General features: G+C 48.6%; 1 protein-coding gene across 1 annotated transcript; it reads left to right on the forward strand.

Moving 5' to 3' along the window:
- Positions 1-3,877: 3,877 nt before the first annotated feature.
- SLC26A2 (solute carrier family 26 member 2) lies at positions 3,878-15,490 on the forward strand. The gene is made up of 2 exons (XM_008629120.2): positions 3,878-5,786; positions 7,528-15,490. The coding sequence occupies exons 1-2, from the start codon at positions 5,154-5,156 to the stop codon at positions 9,022-9,024; spliced, it is 2,130 nt and encodes a 709-aa protein (XP_008627342.1). The 5' UTR covers positions 3,878-5,153; the 3' UTR covers positions 9,025-15,490.
- Positions 15,491-16,987: the final 1,497 nt, after the last annotated feature.

The following is a 16,987-nucleotide window of genomic DNA, read 5'->3' on the forward strand; positions in this document are numbered from 1 at the left end:
AGAGGAGAATGCACATGGAAGCCGTAAGGAGGCTGGGTAGGAAGGCAGTGGGACCCCGAGGGTGAAAGTGAATGTTAAAAGCTAGCGTTAAAGCTAAATTATTGCTCTGACTTCCCTTTGGCTCTCCCGGGAGTGTAAGCGTTGGTTTGGCTTCCAAAGCGCTCAGCAAAACCCCGCAGCTGCAGGAGGTACACAGCGTGTGGAGTTCTTCTTGCAGGTTTTTAGTAATTTTATTTATTTTTATTAATTAAAACACAACAACCAAGGCAATTGCGTTGTCCGGCGCAATGCCGGTGGGTTTCCATCGGGATCGGAGGGTCTCTCCCAGCCCTGCGGATGCAGCCCGGGCCGGGGTGGGCAGTGTGGGATGCCCTGGGCTGAGCTGGCAGCTGCTGCCCGAGGAAATTCCTTTGGGCAGCTCTTCCTCAGCCCATCCCCACTGCCCAACACAGCTCCTCAGTGCTCCACCTTTCCCTGCTATCAGAAAGGGTGGGAGAGGGGCCCGAACACAGGAATAACTTGCTGAAAGGACCTCTTGGCAAACTCTCCGTAAGAAATCCGGGTGGGAGGGAACCTGCTGGAGGGATCTGCTTCAGCCAGGGCAGGGCAGAGCAGCCAACACACTCAGCTGCCCTTGGGAGGTGACACAACTTCCCTGGAATATCTGGCTGCCAGCAGGGAGCCGATTCCATGGGATCTTCCCCAAAAGTGCTGCTGCTCGGGAGAAGTGACATTTGGAGTAGGAGGAGATCACACAAGCGAGGTTTTATTGTCTGGCTTTGTGGGTTTTCCCTCATGAGCAGATGGCTGCTGGTTACTGTGCCAAAAATGAGGCAGCTCTGTCCCCAGATGGGTTCCTTAAACGTGGTTTTCATTATTCACATTATTTTCAGTCTTTTGTGGAAGTAAATGTTTGTGGCTTGAATGTTTTGTTGGAGGATATGAAGGATTTTGTCAAATTCCAAGGTGCAGGCAGTGTTGTTCCAGTGCTTATCTGGGTGTTATCACGGTAATATTGAATTCCTTGTTGCTCCACAACAATAAAGACATTATTTGAAAAAGGCTGTTGTCCAACAAGGGAAAGGTCAAAGATATAGTTGTCAAAATGCTGTGATATACTTTCCTTTTATATTCTTCGTGGGGCCATTTTCTAAGGGCCCAGCTCTGGTTCAGTTTGTGTGGAACTTGGATTTCTGATTCACCTGCTTCTCCTTTACAGTTCTCCAGAAATTGTTCATGTCTTTTTAGATCATGGATTTAGTTTTTAGTGCATGTAAGTTCTCCTGTCTAGCAAAGGGTACCTGAGGGTGGGGGGTGATCACATGCAGTGACAATTTAAATGTAGAAAAATAAGGAAAACTGAGATGGGTCTTACAGAAAGAATACTTTTGATTTAGTTTCTACTCTGAAATGCTCACATCCAAAGTTTCAACTTGAAGTAGTTGTTTCAGCAGGTGAGTGAGCTTCACAATCCATTTTTCTCTTATTCTCAAGGTGACTCTGATCTGCCACGGAGGAATGAAGTCCAAGCCAGCCCTGGGCTGCAGGGAGTGCTCCCCCAAAAACAGAAGCCAGGCAGATGCTGCCACATCATGGGATCAGAGAGAAAGGCCCAGATGGACTCCAGAAATAGTCTGGAGGTCTGATGACTTTTACAGACTGCAGGACCTCCCCATATCTTTATTTTATGGCAGTCGGTTGATAACAGATACTGGAAATTTCCTCAGCTCTGTCTTGCACTTTTTTTATCTGAAGCGGAGTTTGTGGCAAGGAGACACGCCTGAAAGGCCAAAAGGAGTGATAAAAGTGAATTCTAGGTTGTGTGTAAATAGCAGCTGTCAGAGTAAAAACCACAGCAGCTCCTTTTCTAAGCTAAATGTACAGACCGTCCTTCAGTGTCCAAGCCATGAACCAAAGGGGGTTTTCTCAGGGTTGGTTTGGGGTTTTTTTTATGTTTAAGAACAAAATCCAGTTTTATTAGACAAGCCTGGGCTAACGGTTACAAAATTAATACAGGGCAGCATTTTGAGGCAGAAAAGGGTGAAATGAGTGTTGGAAATTGTGTCATTTCCTACTATCCTGACATGGCAAGGGGCAGGAACTGTGTGGTGAAAGGTCCTTTTCATGCCATGGAGAGAAAGCTGTCATGCAAGTCAGCACAAAGACCCAGTATGTGCTTGGAGTTCTGGAGCCAAAAAGGTTTTTACTTAGAACATTTCCCTACTGTCTGGACACAACTGAAACCCAGGCACCCCCTCCCATGCAGATGTTTTACAGCAGCAGTCAGCTGAGCTGTCTGGGGTTTGTCTTGGCACATTTAAGAAAATTCCCAGGTTTGAGGGAGCTGCCTGCAAGTCCTGGATGAGGGACAGAAGGAATCAGAAGGATTTTCCCTACTGAAATTTTCACTAAAATCTCAGAGAACAAACTCATTGCTACACATAAAAAGTAGTCTGGGTCGATTTTTTTCCCCTCAGCTTTCACAGCGTTGATTTGCTGAGCTTTGGGTGGGTGAGAAGCCTTTTGATTTGTAACTCTGTGCTGGTAAAATGAATAAAACTTCGTGAGCAAATACAGCTCTAAAAAGTGCTTTTGCAAAATTAGAGCTGACACAGGCTTTTGTAATAGTCACTTGGTTCTCACTGTGTATTTCGGGGGAGTTGTGAGGGCTGTAAATTGTCCCTGAGCACACTTTGTAGTCCTGTACAGGTGGGTGAGACTGGAAACCTGGAAGGGAGAAATGGGGGTCTCCTCCAAGTGTGATCACTGGATCATCTTGGGGTTACCACTTCTTGCAGTGCAGTTTCTTCATTTAAAGATCCTAATTCTTCATGTGGCTCTTCTGAGCCCATAATTGTTCTAAAGCACATTAAAGAAACTGAGTTGGAAAGGATTAGCCAAGGGAAGCTCATCGTTACCAGGTGTCTGCCCTAGCATGTAACAGAGCACAAGCTCTGTGGCTGTGATAGGTCATGATTCAGGAGGAATTTCCCCATGGAAAGGGCGCTCAGGCCTTGGCAGGGGCTGCCCAGGGAGGTTTGGAGTGCCCATCCCTGGAGGTGCCCAAGGAAGGGCTGGAGGTGGCACTCAGAGCTCTGGGCTGGGGACAGGGTGGGCATTGGTCACAGCTTGAACCCGATGGTCCTGAAGGGCTTTTCCAGCCTCAGGGATCCTGGGATATTACAGCAGGGAGGGATACAGCCCCTGTCACACAGAAAACCCATCCCTGCTGATCCATCAGGCTGTCCGTGGTTTGGGGTCTGCATTTGAAACCCTCTTTTCAGTACCAGTTCAGTTCAGGCTGGCAAAGAGTGGCTGGGTTTGGTTATTTGGGAGGGTACAGGAGCTCACCCACCAAAGAGACGCTCCCTGTCTAGGTCTGGGGTGAGTGGAAACACCTTTGGGAGTCCCAGCATGGAGCAGGAGATAAAATAGAAACTCCTCACCTGGTATTTTCTGTCAGCATCTGCTGGGTGTTGATAGGTCTGCAGCTCCAGGGACAAGACACCACGGTGTGAGGTGGGACAGTTGGATTCACTGGGTGGAATTACCTTCTGATTGGTTATAGAAGTCTCTGAAGAAGCCATTCTGAATATTAAGTTCTGTAGTTGCTTCAACTCTTGTGGGTTCCTTCAGCTCAGGCTGTCCTAAGACAGTAGGTACCACACAAAGTCACTTCTCTCACTTCTCTCTCCCGTGTTTTTGGGAGACTCTAACTGAAGGGGTGGTAGCAGTGAGTGTTTTAATTAGGAAATACTTCTTTACCAATAGGGTTGTCCAGCCCTGGCACAGCTGCCCAGGGAAGTGCTGAAGTCCCCATCCCTGGAGGGATTTAAAACTTGGAGATGTGGCACTTGGGGACATGGTGGCCTTGGCACTGCTGGGAACGGTTGGACTCGATGATCTCAGAGGGATTTTCCAACCTGAATGACTCCACAGCTCTGTGATGTTGTAGCTGCTTGTGAAATGGTGATTAAGTGAACACATTCTGAGGCAAACTCAAGTGGCATCCTCAGCACCGCCAGTTCCAGTAGCAATTTATTAATTGGTACAGTTAATTCAGATCAATTGGACAATTAATTGGGCAATTAATTCAGTGGTGAGCATTCCATGGACAGAAGTCTGGCTGATGTTTGCACTGCATGGAAAAGACGTGAGCAGCACATAAAATCCATGTTGTCACTGGCACTCTGGGACTGCAGTGCCAGAAAGGGAAGCCTGGTAGTGACACTTCTCAGGGTTCTCTTGCTGCGTCTCACCCCAGACCAGTGAGTTTCTGGCTGAAACAGCCTCACTGTGCTGGTAGTAGCAGCTGTTGGGGCTGAAGGAGTTTTCTGGAGGATTCTGGATGTTTTCTGAAAGTGGAAGTGCTGGCAGTCACTTGGTATGCTCAAGTTCCATTAGGGTTTGTCTCATCAAGACTTTGCTCCTTCCCAGTCAGGCAATATGTTCCCAGTGTTAAATTATTGGTATAATCACCCTGCTTTACTGTCTGTGGACAGCTTGGACTAGAGCACAAGTTCCAGCAGAAGTGTCCCACCTACCTTTCCTTATGCCCATCAGTGTGTTTTCCACTTGCATACATTGTTTTGATCAGGCGCAATTTCCTTGTAAAACCAGCTTTTCAAAGTGTGAGATGCATTTTTTTGCAGTGTGTCATTGGCTGTAAAAAAGCCACTTCGTAGGTAACAAACCTTTGCGGTATTTGGCAGGTGCAATCACGGCATTAGAAAAAGAATAACCCACAAGAGATGTAAACTGAGCTGCACTTGCCTGGAAATGTCCCACTGGAATGGCTGCTGCTCTACAATAAACCCTCTGTCTGGCTTTGCAAGGTGGAACAGGCTGCAGGCAGAGATTTTCTCAGGGAAGCCTCCCAGGAAGGCAGTGCTGCTGCGTTCCTTTCCACTTGCCAACGCTGCCAGCAGCAGGTGTATGCCACAGGGCGTCAGCTTCCCTCCTGGGAAAGGTCATTCCTTGCTTGACAGGGATACAGAGGGGAGGCTCGTTCCCAGTTTGCCTGGAAATTGCTTCATCTCTGCTGAACTGAGACTTTCAGCCCTTGCTTTTCATAAATGCTGTGTTCAAGTCTCACACTGTACATTCATTTTTGGTTTAATGGTATTTCTTTGTGTTTTTAGTGAGTCCTTGTGATGGCAGTAATGACAGAGACCAGCAACATCCACGCAGTGACAGGAGGGCCAGAAGGAGATGATGCCAAGTGCGGTTTCCGTCACAGGATGTTCCTGGAACCCCAAGAGGAGAAGAAGAGCATGAAGGCTCTGCTGCTTAAGCAAGCAAAGAAAACTTGCAGCTGCACCCCAGCCAAAATTAAAGATTGTGTTTTGGGGTTTTTCCCCATCTTACAGTGGCTCCCTAAATACAAACTCGGGGAGTATCTCCTGGGGGATATAATGTCTGGTGTGATCGTGGGGGTCCTGCTGGTCCCACAGTCCATTGCCTACTCTCTCTTGGCTGGGCTGGAGCCCATTTATGGCCTTTACACGTCCTTTTTCGCCTGCATCATTTACTGCATCTTTGGCACCTCCCGCCACATCTCCGTTGGCATCTTCGGGGTGGTTTGCCTGATGGTGGGGCAGGTGGTGGATCGGGAAGTGGAGAGAGCTGGCTATGACCTGGAGCCAGCTGTGCTCAGTGCCCTGCCAGGCCCGGGAGGGGATGGGAACAGCACCGGCAACGGGACGGCACCGCAGCCGCTCTGTGACAAAAGCTGCTATGCCATGGCCGTGGCTGCCACCATGACCTTCATCTCTGGAGTTTACCAGGTGAGGGGGGATGGACAGACAGCTGTGGTGTGCAAATAGTTGTAATTCTTCTGGGGGGGACTGTCCCCATCCTGCTGGGCTTGCACATGTCCTCAATCTGCACCTCAGGGCACTGTGGGGCAGGAAACTCCTCTGGGTGCTCTCCCTATTTTTTAACAGCTTTTCCTGCCTGCGTTGCTTCTCTCTTGGGGACTGTAAGGACCTGCACATCCACCTCCAGCTCTCGAGGTCTGCTCACCACCTTCCTCACTGTGGTCTGAAGCTCTGTTTATTTTTTTTGCACTAGACCCCATTTCATTGGGCCAAAATGCGGCGCCTCAGCTCCTAATTCCAGTCTTTAATCATTTGCCTTTAACAAAGAAAAATTTAGACGGTAAAAGTATCCCCAGTTTCTTTTTATTCGTAACTGTACTTTTAAAATTTGCTGTTGGCCCATTTCAAGCCAAAACAATGCCATTGTATGGAAAGGATACTACTGAGGATAAAATACATTTTATATATCTCTACATATTCTCTAGAAGTCACTGCCTGCCTAAATTAAAGCAGGTATCCATGTTTTAGAGTGTCATGCATTAACCAGAGTGGGATGATTTTTAGCAGTACTGCAGAGCTGTGGTATTTGAGTTTGTGAGTTCACATTCATTTGTCCTCATCTGTCCAGGGTGACAACCCTGGACAAAATTTATAGGAGGGGAAAAAAAACATATTTGTGATACTTTAAAACACGGGTTTCAGACACAAGCTGGAACGTTTTGTACTGCAAGTTCATATTGAGTTATTTCCGAAATATTCTGGGCCTCCCAAGGTACCCTGGGTTTTGAGTTTCATCCCTGTTGGATGGATGCAGTTTTGGAGTTGTGAATTGCACTTCATATTCCTTGCAAGTACAAATACTTAATTAAGTTTCTTTGTATGAAGAAATCAATTTATCTTCAGTCCCTCTGAATATTAGGCATATTCTTTACAGGCCAACACCCTCAAACTTATTTTTTTCAATCAGAATCACGTGTTCTTTGTATCACAAACTTTACCATAAAATCCTAAAAAGCAAATCTTCTCACACCAGTTAATACAGCCTAACGAGGTAAGCTAATTATTATTAATGTTTTACACTTAGAACAACCTTGAATTAATTACCAAGGCTGTGAGGGAGCCTTTTGTAGAGCTCTGGGCTGATTTCAGCCAGTCCAGATCCTAAACCTTCCCTCTCTTCAGTAATACTTTGAGATTCTCATGGAGTTCCCAGTTCTCTCTGTTTCTATGATCTGCAGCCCAGGAGTTTGCAGCTCACAGACTGAGTCAGAGGCACCAAACTCTGCCGTGCAGAGGACAGTTGGTACACCCAGGCTGTGGGTTTATTGCAGGTTCTGAACTCCAGTGTAAGGCAGACAAAGGCCACCAGAAACGTTTTAGATGCCTGCAAAGTTCACAGAGTTTATAGGAACTGAGAGAGAAATGGCAAAAGCAGACAGTATTTCAAACGTGGGTTTTGGGGTTTTTTCCCCCCCGGTTTTCTTCTTTTCTTTTTTCCTCACCAGGGTAATTAGCAGAGCAAACAATAAACATTTGTTCAGGGGATTGAGACCCCCAAAAAGCCTGATTTGAATACTGGAGACTTTTCTCCATGCTCAGACCATGCCTTGTCCTCCAGGGCCATGCACAATGTTGGGGTTTTTATCCCAGCTGACAAAACCCGTGGGATTTGTGCCCTGATGTGCTGTGTGTGGTTGATTCCTTCCAGGTGGCCATGGGTTTATTCCAAGTGGGCTTTGTCTCCGTGTACCTCTCGGATTCGCTGCTCAGTGGATTTGTCACAGGGGCCTCTTTCACTGTCCTGACCTCACAAGTCAAGTACCTGCTGGGCCTGGACATTCCTCGGAGCGGGGGCGTCGGCTCCTTCATCACCACCTGGATAAACATCTTCAGAAACATCCACAGGACCAACATCTGTGACCTCATCACCAGCTCCTTGTGCTTCCTGGTGCTCATCCCAAGCAAAGAGCTCAACGAGCGCTTCAAATCCAAGCTCAAGGCTCCAATTCCAGTGGAACTCTTCGTGGTTGTGGCCGCCACTCTGGCGTCTCACTTTGGGAAGCTGAGGGAGACTTACGGCTCCAGCATTTCCGGGCACATCCCAACGGGGTTTCTGCCGCCGCGCCCTCCAGACTGGGCCCTGATTCCCAACGTGGCGTTGGATGCCATCCCCATTGCCATTATTGGCTTTGCCATCACCGTGTCCCTGTCGGAGATGTTTGCCAAGAAGCACGGATACTCCGTGAGGGCCAACCAGGAGATGTACGCCATTGGCTTCTGCAACATCATCCCCTCCTTCTTCCACTGCTTCACAACCAGCGCAGCTCTTGCCAAAACCCTGGTCAAGGAGTCCACGGGCTGTAGGACCCAAGTGTCCGGCATTGTGACCAGTTTGGTGATCCTCTTAGTCCTCCTTGTGATCGCACCTTTGTTCTACTCCCTGCAGAAATGCGTCCTCGCCGTCATAACCATCGTCAACCTCCGCGGAGCCCTGCGGAAGTTCAGGGACCTGCCCAAAATGTGGCACCTGAGCAGGGTGGACACGGTGATCTGGGGGGTCACCATGGCAGCCACGGCGCTCATCAGCACCGAGATCGGGCTCCTGGTGGGGGTTTGCTTCTCCATGCTCTGCGTGATCTTCCGCACCCAGCGGCCGGAGGCGCCGCTGCTGGGCTGGGTGGCTGAGTCAGAGACCTACGAGTCCCTCTCTGCCTACAAGAACCTGCAAACCAAGCCCGGGGTCGTGGTGTTTCGCTTTGAAGCCCCCCTCTACTACATCAACAAGGAGTGCTTCAAATCCACCCTCTACAAGCAAACTGGGGTCAACCCCGTGGGGGTGAAGGCAGCCGAGAAGAAAGCAGCGAAAAGAATGCTCAGGGAGAAGGAGGTGGGGTCTGGGGACAACCAGAGCAGCGTCCCTGTGGATTTTGGGTCGGGACCTGTGGGGTTTCACACCATAGTGATCGACTGCTGTGCAGTGCAGTTCCTGGACACGGCCGGGATCCGCACGCTCAAGGAGGTCTGCAAGGACTACGAGGACATCGGTGTCCACGTGCTGCTGGCCCAGTGCAACCCTTCCGTCAGGAGCTCCCTGCTCCGAGGGGAGTTCTTCAAGGAGGGGGAGGACCACCTGCTCTTCCACAGCGTGCACCAGGCCGTGGACTTCGCCCTGGGCACGCAGGGGCACGGTGCTTCTAAGAACTAACTTGGGAAGATAGGAGCTGGAAAAAATGCTGGGAAAACATGTGTGTGTGTCTATGCAATCTGCGTGCTCAGTGGTACCTGTGTGCTCAGACTGCAGGGCAGGCTGGTGTCAGCACACTGGTACTGGCCATTCTCTCTGGATTTTCCTGCCAGGTGTAGTGATTCCATAGGAGGTACTGAATGAAGGCAGTTCTCAATCTGATTGTGGCCAATCTGTGGATCTGAGTTTTCACAGGGTCGTTCATCTCATGTCTCCTCTCTGGAACTTTCTGTGTCTCAGTTCTGCTCTTAAGTTGTGATCAGGTCTTTTTTGCAACCCTGTCCTGGTGGATGGGGTGGGATTTTGGAGTATTCTGGACATCCTGTCCGGCTGAAGAATGAGGCAACTCATTTCTCACCCCTCATTCTGGTGTTGCCTTTCCATCACCACACCCTTGTGTTTGCCAAGGAATGGCTGCCAGGGACTGTTTGCTCTGGTCTTTACTGGGCAGTGTTTGGTTTTGCAACCTCCCTGAACCTGAGACAGGTAGAGAAATCAAATCTAAACATGCAGGACGATACCTTAATGAGTATCTTCTAACCAAGCACCTCTCACCTCCAGAGGTTTTGGCACTGCCTCTTAATTCAGCCAGGCCACAAGGGCATGGTTATCTCATTTCTCCTCAGGCCTTTACTGCCCTGTGCCCATGGAAATGTTGCCTCTCCAGCTTGATTTTAATGATTTCTTTTTTTTCCAGAGATGACTCTCTAGAAGTCTGATTCATGCTTATGGGCAGTCCGTTGTTTTCCTAATATTTGGGAGCTCTTTAGAATTGTGAACATTAGATATGGAAAATATCTAGTTCTTTAATTTTAACCAAAAAAAGTCCCTTCTAGGCAGTTTCTTATGCCAGGCAGATGGAATCACAGGCACCAAAGTGAAAAGGGACAAACAGATTATCCAACATCTGCCCAGATGTGTCCATGTCACACAGACTTTGTGCATGAATGCAGGATTTATTGGCTATAAACCCTTTGCTCTGTCCTGGACTTTATACAATGGGAGTGCACAGACCAATTGGAAAAGGAGGCAGGAAAATTCTTTGCCGAACTTTATTTCACCAGGTCAGTGTAAATAGAACTTTTTACTTCGATTTTAAATTATGTGGAAGTGAAGAGTGTCTGTTCTTCATGCTGAAATAGAAGGGTAGGAAGAGGTTCTCTTTCCTCACAGCAGTAGAATACAATTGTGAAGGCAGAACTGAGAGATGAACAGGTTTTCCTGAGTACCACAAAGAGTGATGGAATGGAGAAATATCCTTAGTGACCGTGCTTTTCCTCCCAGAGGAGTTTACAGTCTGAATCTCGCAGGTGCTTCACAGCTTTTCAAAGGGAAAGGTGCTGTGTACAGACAATATTATCATCCTTAATAATTGAAAAATAATGAGTCGGGAGTCAAAAAAGGCATACAATTCAATAGGAATCGTGACATGTTTACTAAATAGATATTTTGAGGTATCTCAAAATTTTCTAGCATATTTCTAAGATATGTTTTGTTTGGGTGTTTTTTCTGAGCAAGGGCCAGTAACTATTCTCTTCTTTCTGTGAAAGCTGAATGTCATGCATCACTTCATTCTGGGAACCTCAAAGAAGGACGAGGCAGCAGGAGGATGAGTCCTTTCTGTGCTGACTGAACTTTCACTACATTTTTAGGACGCCAGAGCAGCACAGAAGTACTGGGGGAGGTGAGGGGTGGCTGTAGCACATCTTGGAAAGGAGAACCTCACTGAGATCCGCCCATTCCGTGTCCTAGAACTGGCACTGGTGAGGAAAGGAGCCTCTGTGTGTCACAGAGAAAAGTCTGTCATACTCAAACCCCACAAATACTGTTCTGTCTCAGCCTTGAGGCTTGTTTATGCCAGGGGATGAATCCCAAATTCTGCTGAATTTCTCCTTTGCTGCCCTTACCTCCTGCAGGAACGTTTTTATTCTGGGCTGAGGATCCTCTGTGCAGTCCGGGGAGTGGAAAGCACTGAACTGGCATTGCCAGGGAGGACTGGGCTGAGCTGTATAAAAGCAGTGAGCGGGGGCAGTGCCCGTGTGGGGAGGGCAGGGTGGAAGTTCTGCTGTAATTTTTAACCAAACCTGTTTTGTGTGGAGTTCCCACTCGGAGCCCTTGGGGGGAAGGTTTGTCCCCACGGGGATGGCAGTGCCATGGCCTGGGGGAGTCCCTGTGCAGCACACTTTGTTCACAGCATCGGAAAGAATCTCTGGAACTTTGAACAGAAGCCTCGATGGAGTTTTTGAAACGCTGGTTTTTAACTCCTGTTTTGCCAGAGGGCAGAGCAGTGCGAGGAGCACTGAAAGTGCTGATGAAAACCGACAGCACGTGGTTGTTGCAAATGTTGTTTTTGTTATCGAAAATGTTCCTGCCTTCCTGCAGCGACTTGTTCTCACTCCTTCGCCCCTGAGGCATGGGCAGGACACAGGGAGAGGAGGAAGGAGCAGCTGGCCAGGAGACTTCAGGGCAGGTCAGCCACCAGTGGGACCAAAGTCGAATAAAAACTGCTCCGGGTGATTCTTTCCTCTTTCCGTGCTGCCCGGGTGGAGATTTTTTTTTTTCAGCTGTGACCATGCACAGGTTTGTGTACCCAAATTCTAAACCTTTGTTTATTAAAAGATGGCTTTGCAGATCCATTCCTGCCTGTGCCAGGAATGGAGGGAGGAGTAGCAATGGTAACCACAAGGAGGATACTCTTCCCACAGCTAGCGGGATGTTTATTTGTGGCTCCTGGGGGTTTTTTTACATAAAAGCACAATAAAACAGCCATAAAATGATTTTTCAGGTAATTAAATTAGATTATAGCTAAAAGATGTAGTGCAGTGATTTATGTTTACCTGGAGCACGTTGCATTCGGCCTCAGCACTGTTTGTGCAGCCTCCAAATTCCATTTCAGGCAAAACACAAGAAACTGTTAAAATGCAACAGCAAAAGCAGCCAGGCAACCAAAAGAAATACTTTCAATGTTCTTATTTAAAGTAACATCCAGGGGTCACAGCATTAATAAGTCTGTATTAATGCACTGCCCTGGTTAAAAGGGAACTGAAATAAATGCCATTTGCCAGAGTTCAGTGCAATAGGGAGTTCTTGGGAATTAACTGGAGATTAGAGCTTGTTATGGCTGGAATTTCTTAAAGCAGAGGGTTCCAGCCCTTTCCCTTCTAGAACTGGAACCATTTTTTAGCAGTGACATGAATCTGATTTGAGCCCACTGGCAAGAGGCACGTTTTGCTTGAATTTCTTTATGGACCCCTTAAAGCACTCCAGTTTTATCTTTAGGGATTGGAGATCACTGCTTGGAAGCTTTTGCTCCAAAGGATTTGTTTTCTAAAGGAATTCCATATATTTATATACATTACATTGCTGTGTAATGGATGCAGCAGCTGAATAAATCCATTTATGCTTTTGTGATATTCTTGTACTGTCCTGCAAAGGGCTCTCCTGCCTTCTGCTGTTTTAAATGAGCAGTGGAAAGCACGTGCCAGGTTTTTTAAGGGGAAGTCTGCCATACTCACTGCTCTCTGTGCCTTCCCTCATCCCCTGAATTTGTAAACTATGGGAAGAGGGGCCCTCAGAACAACTGGGTTTGGGTTATTCATCTGTCTTCCTTCAGCACCCCAGGCCAGACTGGAAGATGGTGTAAATCAGTTCATCTCTATTCCCAAACGTCCCAACCAGCAAATATCAGACTAAATGAAGAACTAAGAGATCATTAGCACGTTCATTAATGACAGCAGCAGAGCGTTATGGAAATGAACACTCTCAGTCTCAGCTGGGATGAAAATCTCCTGACGTGGCAGCTGCCCTGATAAATGTTTCACTTGTCTGAGTGCTTTGACATGGAAACCACTTTCAGTCCACTTCCCAGAACAGGGACAGGGGGCAGTGGGCACGCGGTGCTTATTTGGGGTTTGTACTGACATTGCCAACCTGTGATTTAGTGATGCTGATTTCCTTTAAGCCATTGCAGCTCCACCTGTTCCCAGTTCACTGCAGGGCCAACCTCTGCCTTCCTGATGCTTCTTTTTTGTGTTTTGCTGCAAGGCACAGAATAGGGACTGTAAACAGAAGGATTTGTGTGTGTTGGTGTTCCAGGTGACCTGCTGCTCCATTTCCACCGTGCTTTGATAAGGCCAAAGCTCCTGGGCAGTAAAGCAAGTGTTAAACAACCCAAACTCCCCCCAGTCCTCTGGGAGAACAAGGGCTGGGGGCTCTGCTGGGTGAGGGGGCCCCCCAGGAGCCTCAGCCAGGTTTGGGGCTGGCAGAGGGTTCAGAGGGTTTGTGGAGGAGTTGGTGCTGCCCAGGAGCCGCCGATGAACCTGGAGGTGTTTTTGTTAAGGGGTTACTGTGACTTTAGGGTGTCGTGCCTTTGTCCACAGTGAGTGTGGCACAAGCCACTGTGCTGAGCTCTGTGTGCCGGGGATTTCTGGGGTTGTGGTTGTTTGTTTTTGTCTAATTTTAATCTCAGTCCACACCTGGCTGTCCCAGCCAGGCCAGCAGAGCTGCAGCCATGGAGGGTGCTCCCTCCTGGGAGAAATCACAGCCACCCTTTTGTCTCTGCTCACTTCTGCTGCTGCTGCCTTCCTTTTGCCACGAGGTTAAAACCTGCTGCTGGTGGGGCTGAAGAGCAGAGGTGGGAATTGCAGGCAGGAAAACATCCTGGCTTTAAGCCAGTCCATGCCCAGAGCCTTCCTTGTGCTGAGGTTGGTGAACTCAGCCTGTGCTCAGTCCTAGGTGAAACTCTTCAGGCAAAAATCTGTTTCAGGGCATTATCTTCTGCTGGGGGTTGGGTTTTTTCCACCTGCTTTGGAAAAGTGATTCAATGCTTGAGGTAATTCACATTTTTTAAGTGTTTTTTTTTTTTAAGTACCATGGCTAAGCTGCTGAAGCTGGGATGCAAATACTCCTGTGCTGCTCTTGCCCTGCAGGGGCTTTGTATCTTCGTGGTTGAATTTGTCCTGCTGGGTGTAGGATGATGTTGTGGGACTCCAGTAGGGATGTAACTCCAGTATTGGTGTGTTTCTCCACACTAGAAGGGTTTGCACTTCCCTACTGGCACAGACAAGAGGAGTCCTGTCTTCAGTGCAGGCTTTGCACTGGGAATGACCTCGTTAAGTCCCAAGAATTAATTACACTGGATCATCATCTTCATAAGCCTTTGTAGGATCGACTGCTCTTGTGAAAATCAACCTGATCTTTACAATTTCAGACAAATTCTATCTGAAGTGGAAATAATTCTGAGCCTTGCTTTTTCCTTTGTGATCATTGCAGTGCTAAAAGCAAGGCCTCTGGTTGGGTAAAATGGCAAATATTTAATATATATATATATATTTAGTTCATAGCATAATTGCACCTGTCTATTTTATTTTCTAGAGGTTCTGTCAGCTAAGGCATAATGGTATTCTTTGATGTGCAAATTAATAAAATATTTCAGCATTGGACAGAGAATCAAATTTCCATTGAGGTGAAATCCCTGCTAAAATATTTGAATTCCAGCTCTGAAAGCACTTAGTCCAGATCCCAAAGGGTTTAAAGACTCCACACGGAGGTAGGAAGCATTTTGTTGAACTTGGGTCCAATTTTTTATGTCTGATTTTTTACTTAAAGAAGTCAGTTTTATGTATATTTGAAGAGCAGCTGAGACATGGTTAAGGAGAGGTGAAATCTTATTTTTTCTGACAAGCACATGATGCTTTGAGTCTTTAGTCTCATGTTCCTGACCATCTCTAGTGCCTTGGTACGTTCTGGGGGATGATTTTTTGAATAATTTAAAATTCAGAATAATTTTAGATGGTTGCAAATAATCCTCTGCAGAACAAACAAAATGGCAAACTGTGCCTGGAGTTTGTTGGAGAATCAGTTGAACCAAACAGGACCTCAAGACTGGAACAGGTCCCATTGGTCAGCAGATCTGACCCGTTTACAAAATAATTTATGTGTTACTGGAGCACAGTGTGGGGGAATTGTGTAACGGGTAGAAAAAAAATCACTTGATTTTTTTTGCTGTGACTTGTCTGTGCAGTAAAAATAAATAAAAATAAGGTGTAAACCCCCGCAGGTGGGTGGTGGAGCACGGGGTGCTGGGGGAGCTGTGTCACTCCGTGCTGGCAGGGACTGTCCCCGTGCTCAGCGTGGGGACAGAGGTGCTGCCACCACCCCCTCCCTCAGTGCCGGGCTCACCCACCGAATGTTTGCAGGGAAAACTGGATTTTGTCACGAGCTGTCTCATGTCCTGCTGCCAGCCCTGTGTCCATCCTCTGCGTGGTGGTGGCTCTCCCTTGCCCTGTCCTGTCTGAGCTGGCTCCATTGTTATTTTTAACTGTTCCTGTGCCTTTTTGTCACGTTTTTAGCGTGGGAGCTTTCTGTCAAATCTGGTAAAATCATTGGGGTTTCTTCAGCACAATTAAAAGATGAGATTTATGGGGTTTTTTGTTGTCGAACGAGTGCTTGATCATGAAATCCCAGGATGGGGGAGGTTGGGAGGGACCACAGTGAGTCACTGGTGCCACTCCCTACTCCAGCAGGGCCATCCCAGAGCATAGGGCACAGGATGTGTCCAGAGGGCTCTGGAATATCCCCAGGGAGGAGACTCCACCAGGACACTCTGCTGGCTCAGGGACAGCTCCTTGTCCCCCAGGATCCCCACATCCTTCTCCACAGAGCTGCTCCAGCAGGTTCCCCCAGCCTGTGCTGCTACATGGGGTTGTTCCTCCCCAGGTGCAGGACCCTGCATCTGCCCTGGGTGAATTCCAGGCAGTTCTCTGCCCATCTCTCCACCCTGTCCAGGCCCTCTGGGAGGGCAGCACAGCCCTTTGGGGTGTGCCTGCTCCTGCCAGCTCTGTGTCAGCAGGGAACCCCTCATCCAGCCATTGATGGGTAAGTTAAACAACACTGGGCCCTGCACTGAACCCTGGGGACACCAGCAGTGACAGAACTCCAGCCTGACCCTGTGCCACCCATCAGGACCCTCTGGGATCAGCCAGCTCTCAATCCACCCCTCTGGCCACCCGTCCAGTCACAGTGCCTGGGTTTGCTCAGGACGAGGATGCAAGAGACAAGGTAGACAGTGCCCGCTGCTCTGCCTTGGAAGATGCTGCAGCTGTAAATTTTGGACAGAAAAGCCAGGTGTGTTTGAGTGGTGAGTGCCAGTCCTTGTTTGGCCTGGCAGTCCCTGCTGAGATGTGCAGTGTACACACAGCTCTGTGCCCTGTTCTAACACCCACAGCTCTGTGCCCTGTTCTAACACCCACAGCTCTGTGCCCTGTTCCCTCACACCCACAGCTCTGTGCCCTGTTCTAACACCCACAGCTCTGTGCCCTGTTCCCTCACACCCACAGCTCTGTGCCCTGTTCTAACACCCACAGCTCTGTGCCCTGCTCCCTCACACCCACACAGCTCTGTGCCCTGCTCTCTTGCCCGCATGGGCACTCAGGGCAGTTCCCAGCCCACATAAATCAGGGCATTGACTGATGGGACGTTCACCTTGCTCTGCCCCCGCTGCTCTGTGCAGCCAGAATTGGGTTTGGCGTGGCATTAATAACCATAATCAGCATGTGGGGACAGTGATGTGCCGTGTGCCGGGGAGCAGCACCCTCCTGTGGGCCAGGTCTGAATTCCTGAAGTGCGGGAATGGCCGGGTTTGGTGCTGCTTGTCCTTTACAATAGGTGTGGTTACAGCACCTGCTGTTACATACTCAGCCTTGCCAAACCGCTGCCATGCATTTCTGTGTTCCTTGAGATACATCAAGCTGTGCCAGGGAGGTTTAGGTTGGATATCAGGAAAGGCTCTTCCCCCAGAGGGTGCTGGGCACTGCCCAGGCTCCCCAGGGAATGGGCACGGCCCCGAGGCTGCCAGAGCTCCAGGGGCGTTTGGACAGCGCTGCCAGGGATGCCCAGGGTGGGGTTGTTGGGGGGTCTGGGCAGG

The sequence above is a fragment of the Corvus brachyrhynchos genome, unplaced genomic scaffold (genome assembly GCF_000691975.1).
Source record: "Corvus brachyrhynchos isolate BGI_N302 unplaced genomic scaffold, ASM69197v1 scaffold21, whole genome shotgun sequence".
NCBI lineage: Eukaryota > Metazoa > Chordata > Aves > Passeriformes > Corvidae > Corvus > Corvus brachyrhynchos.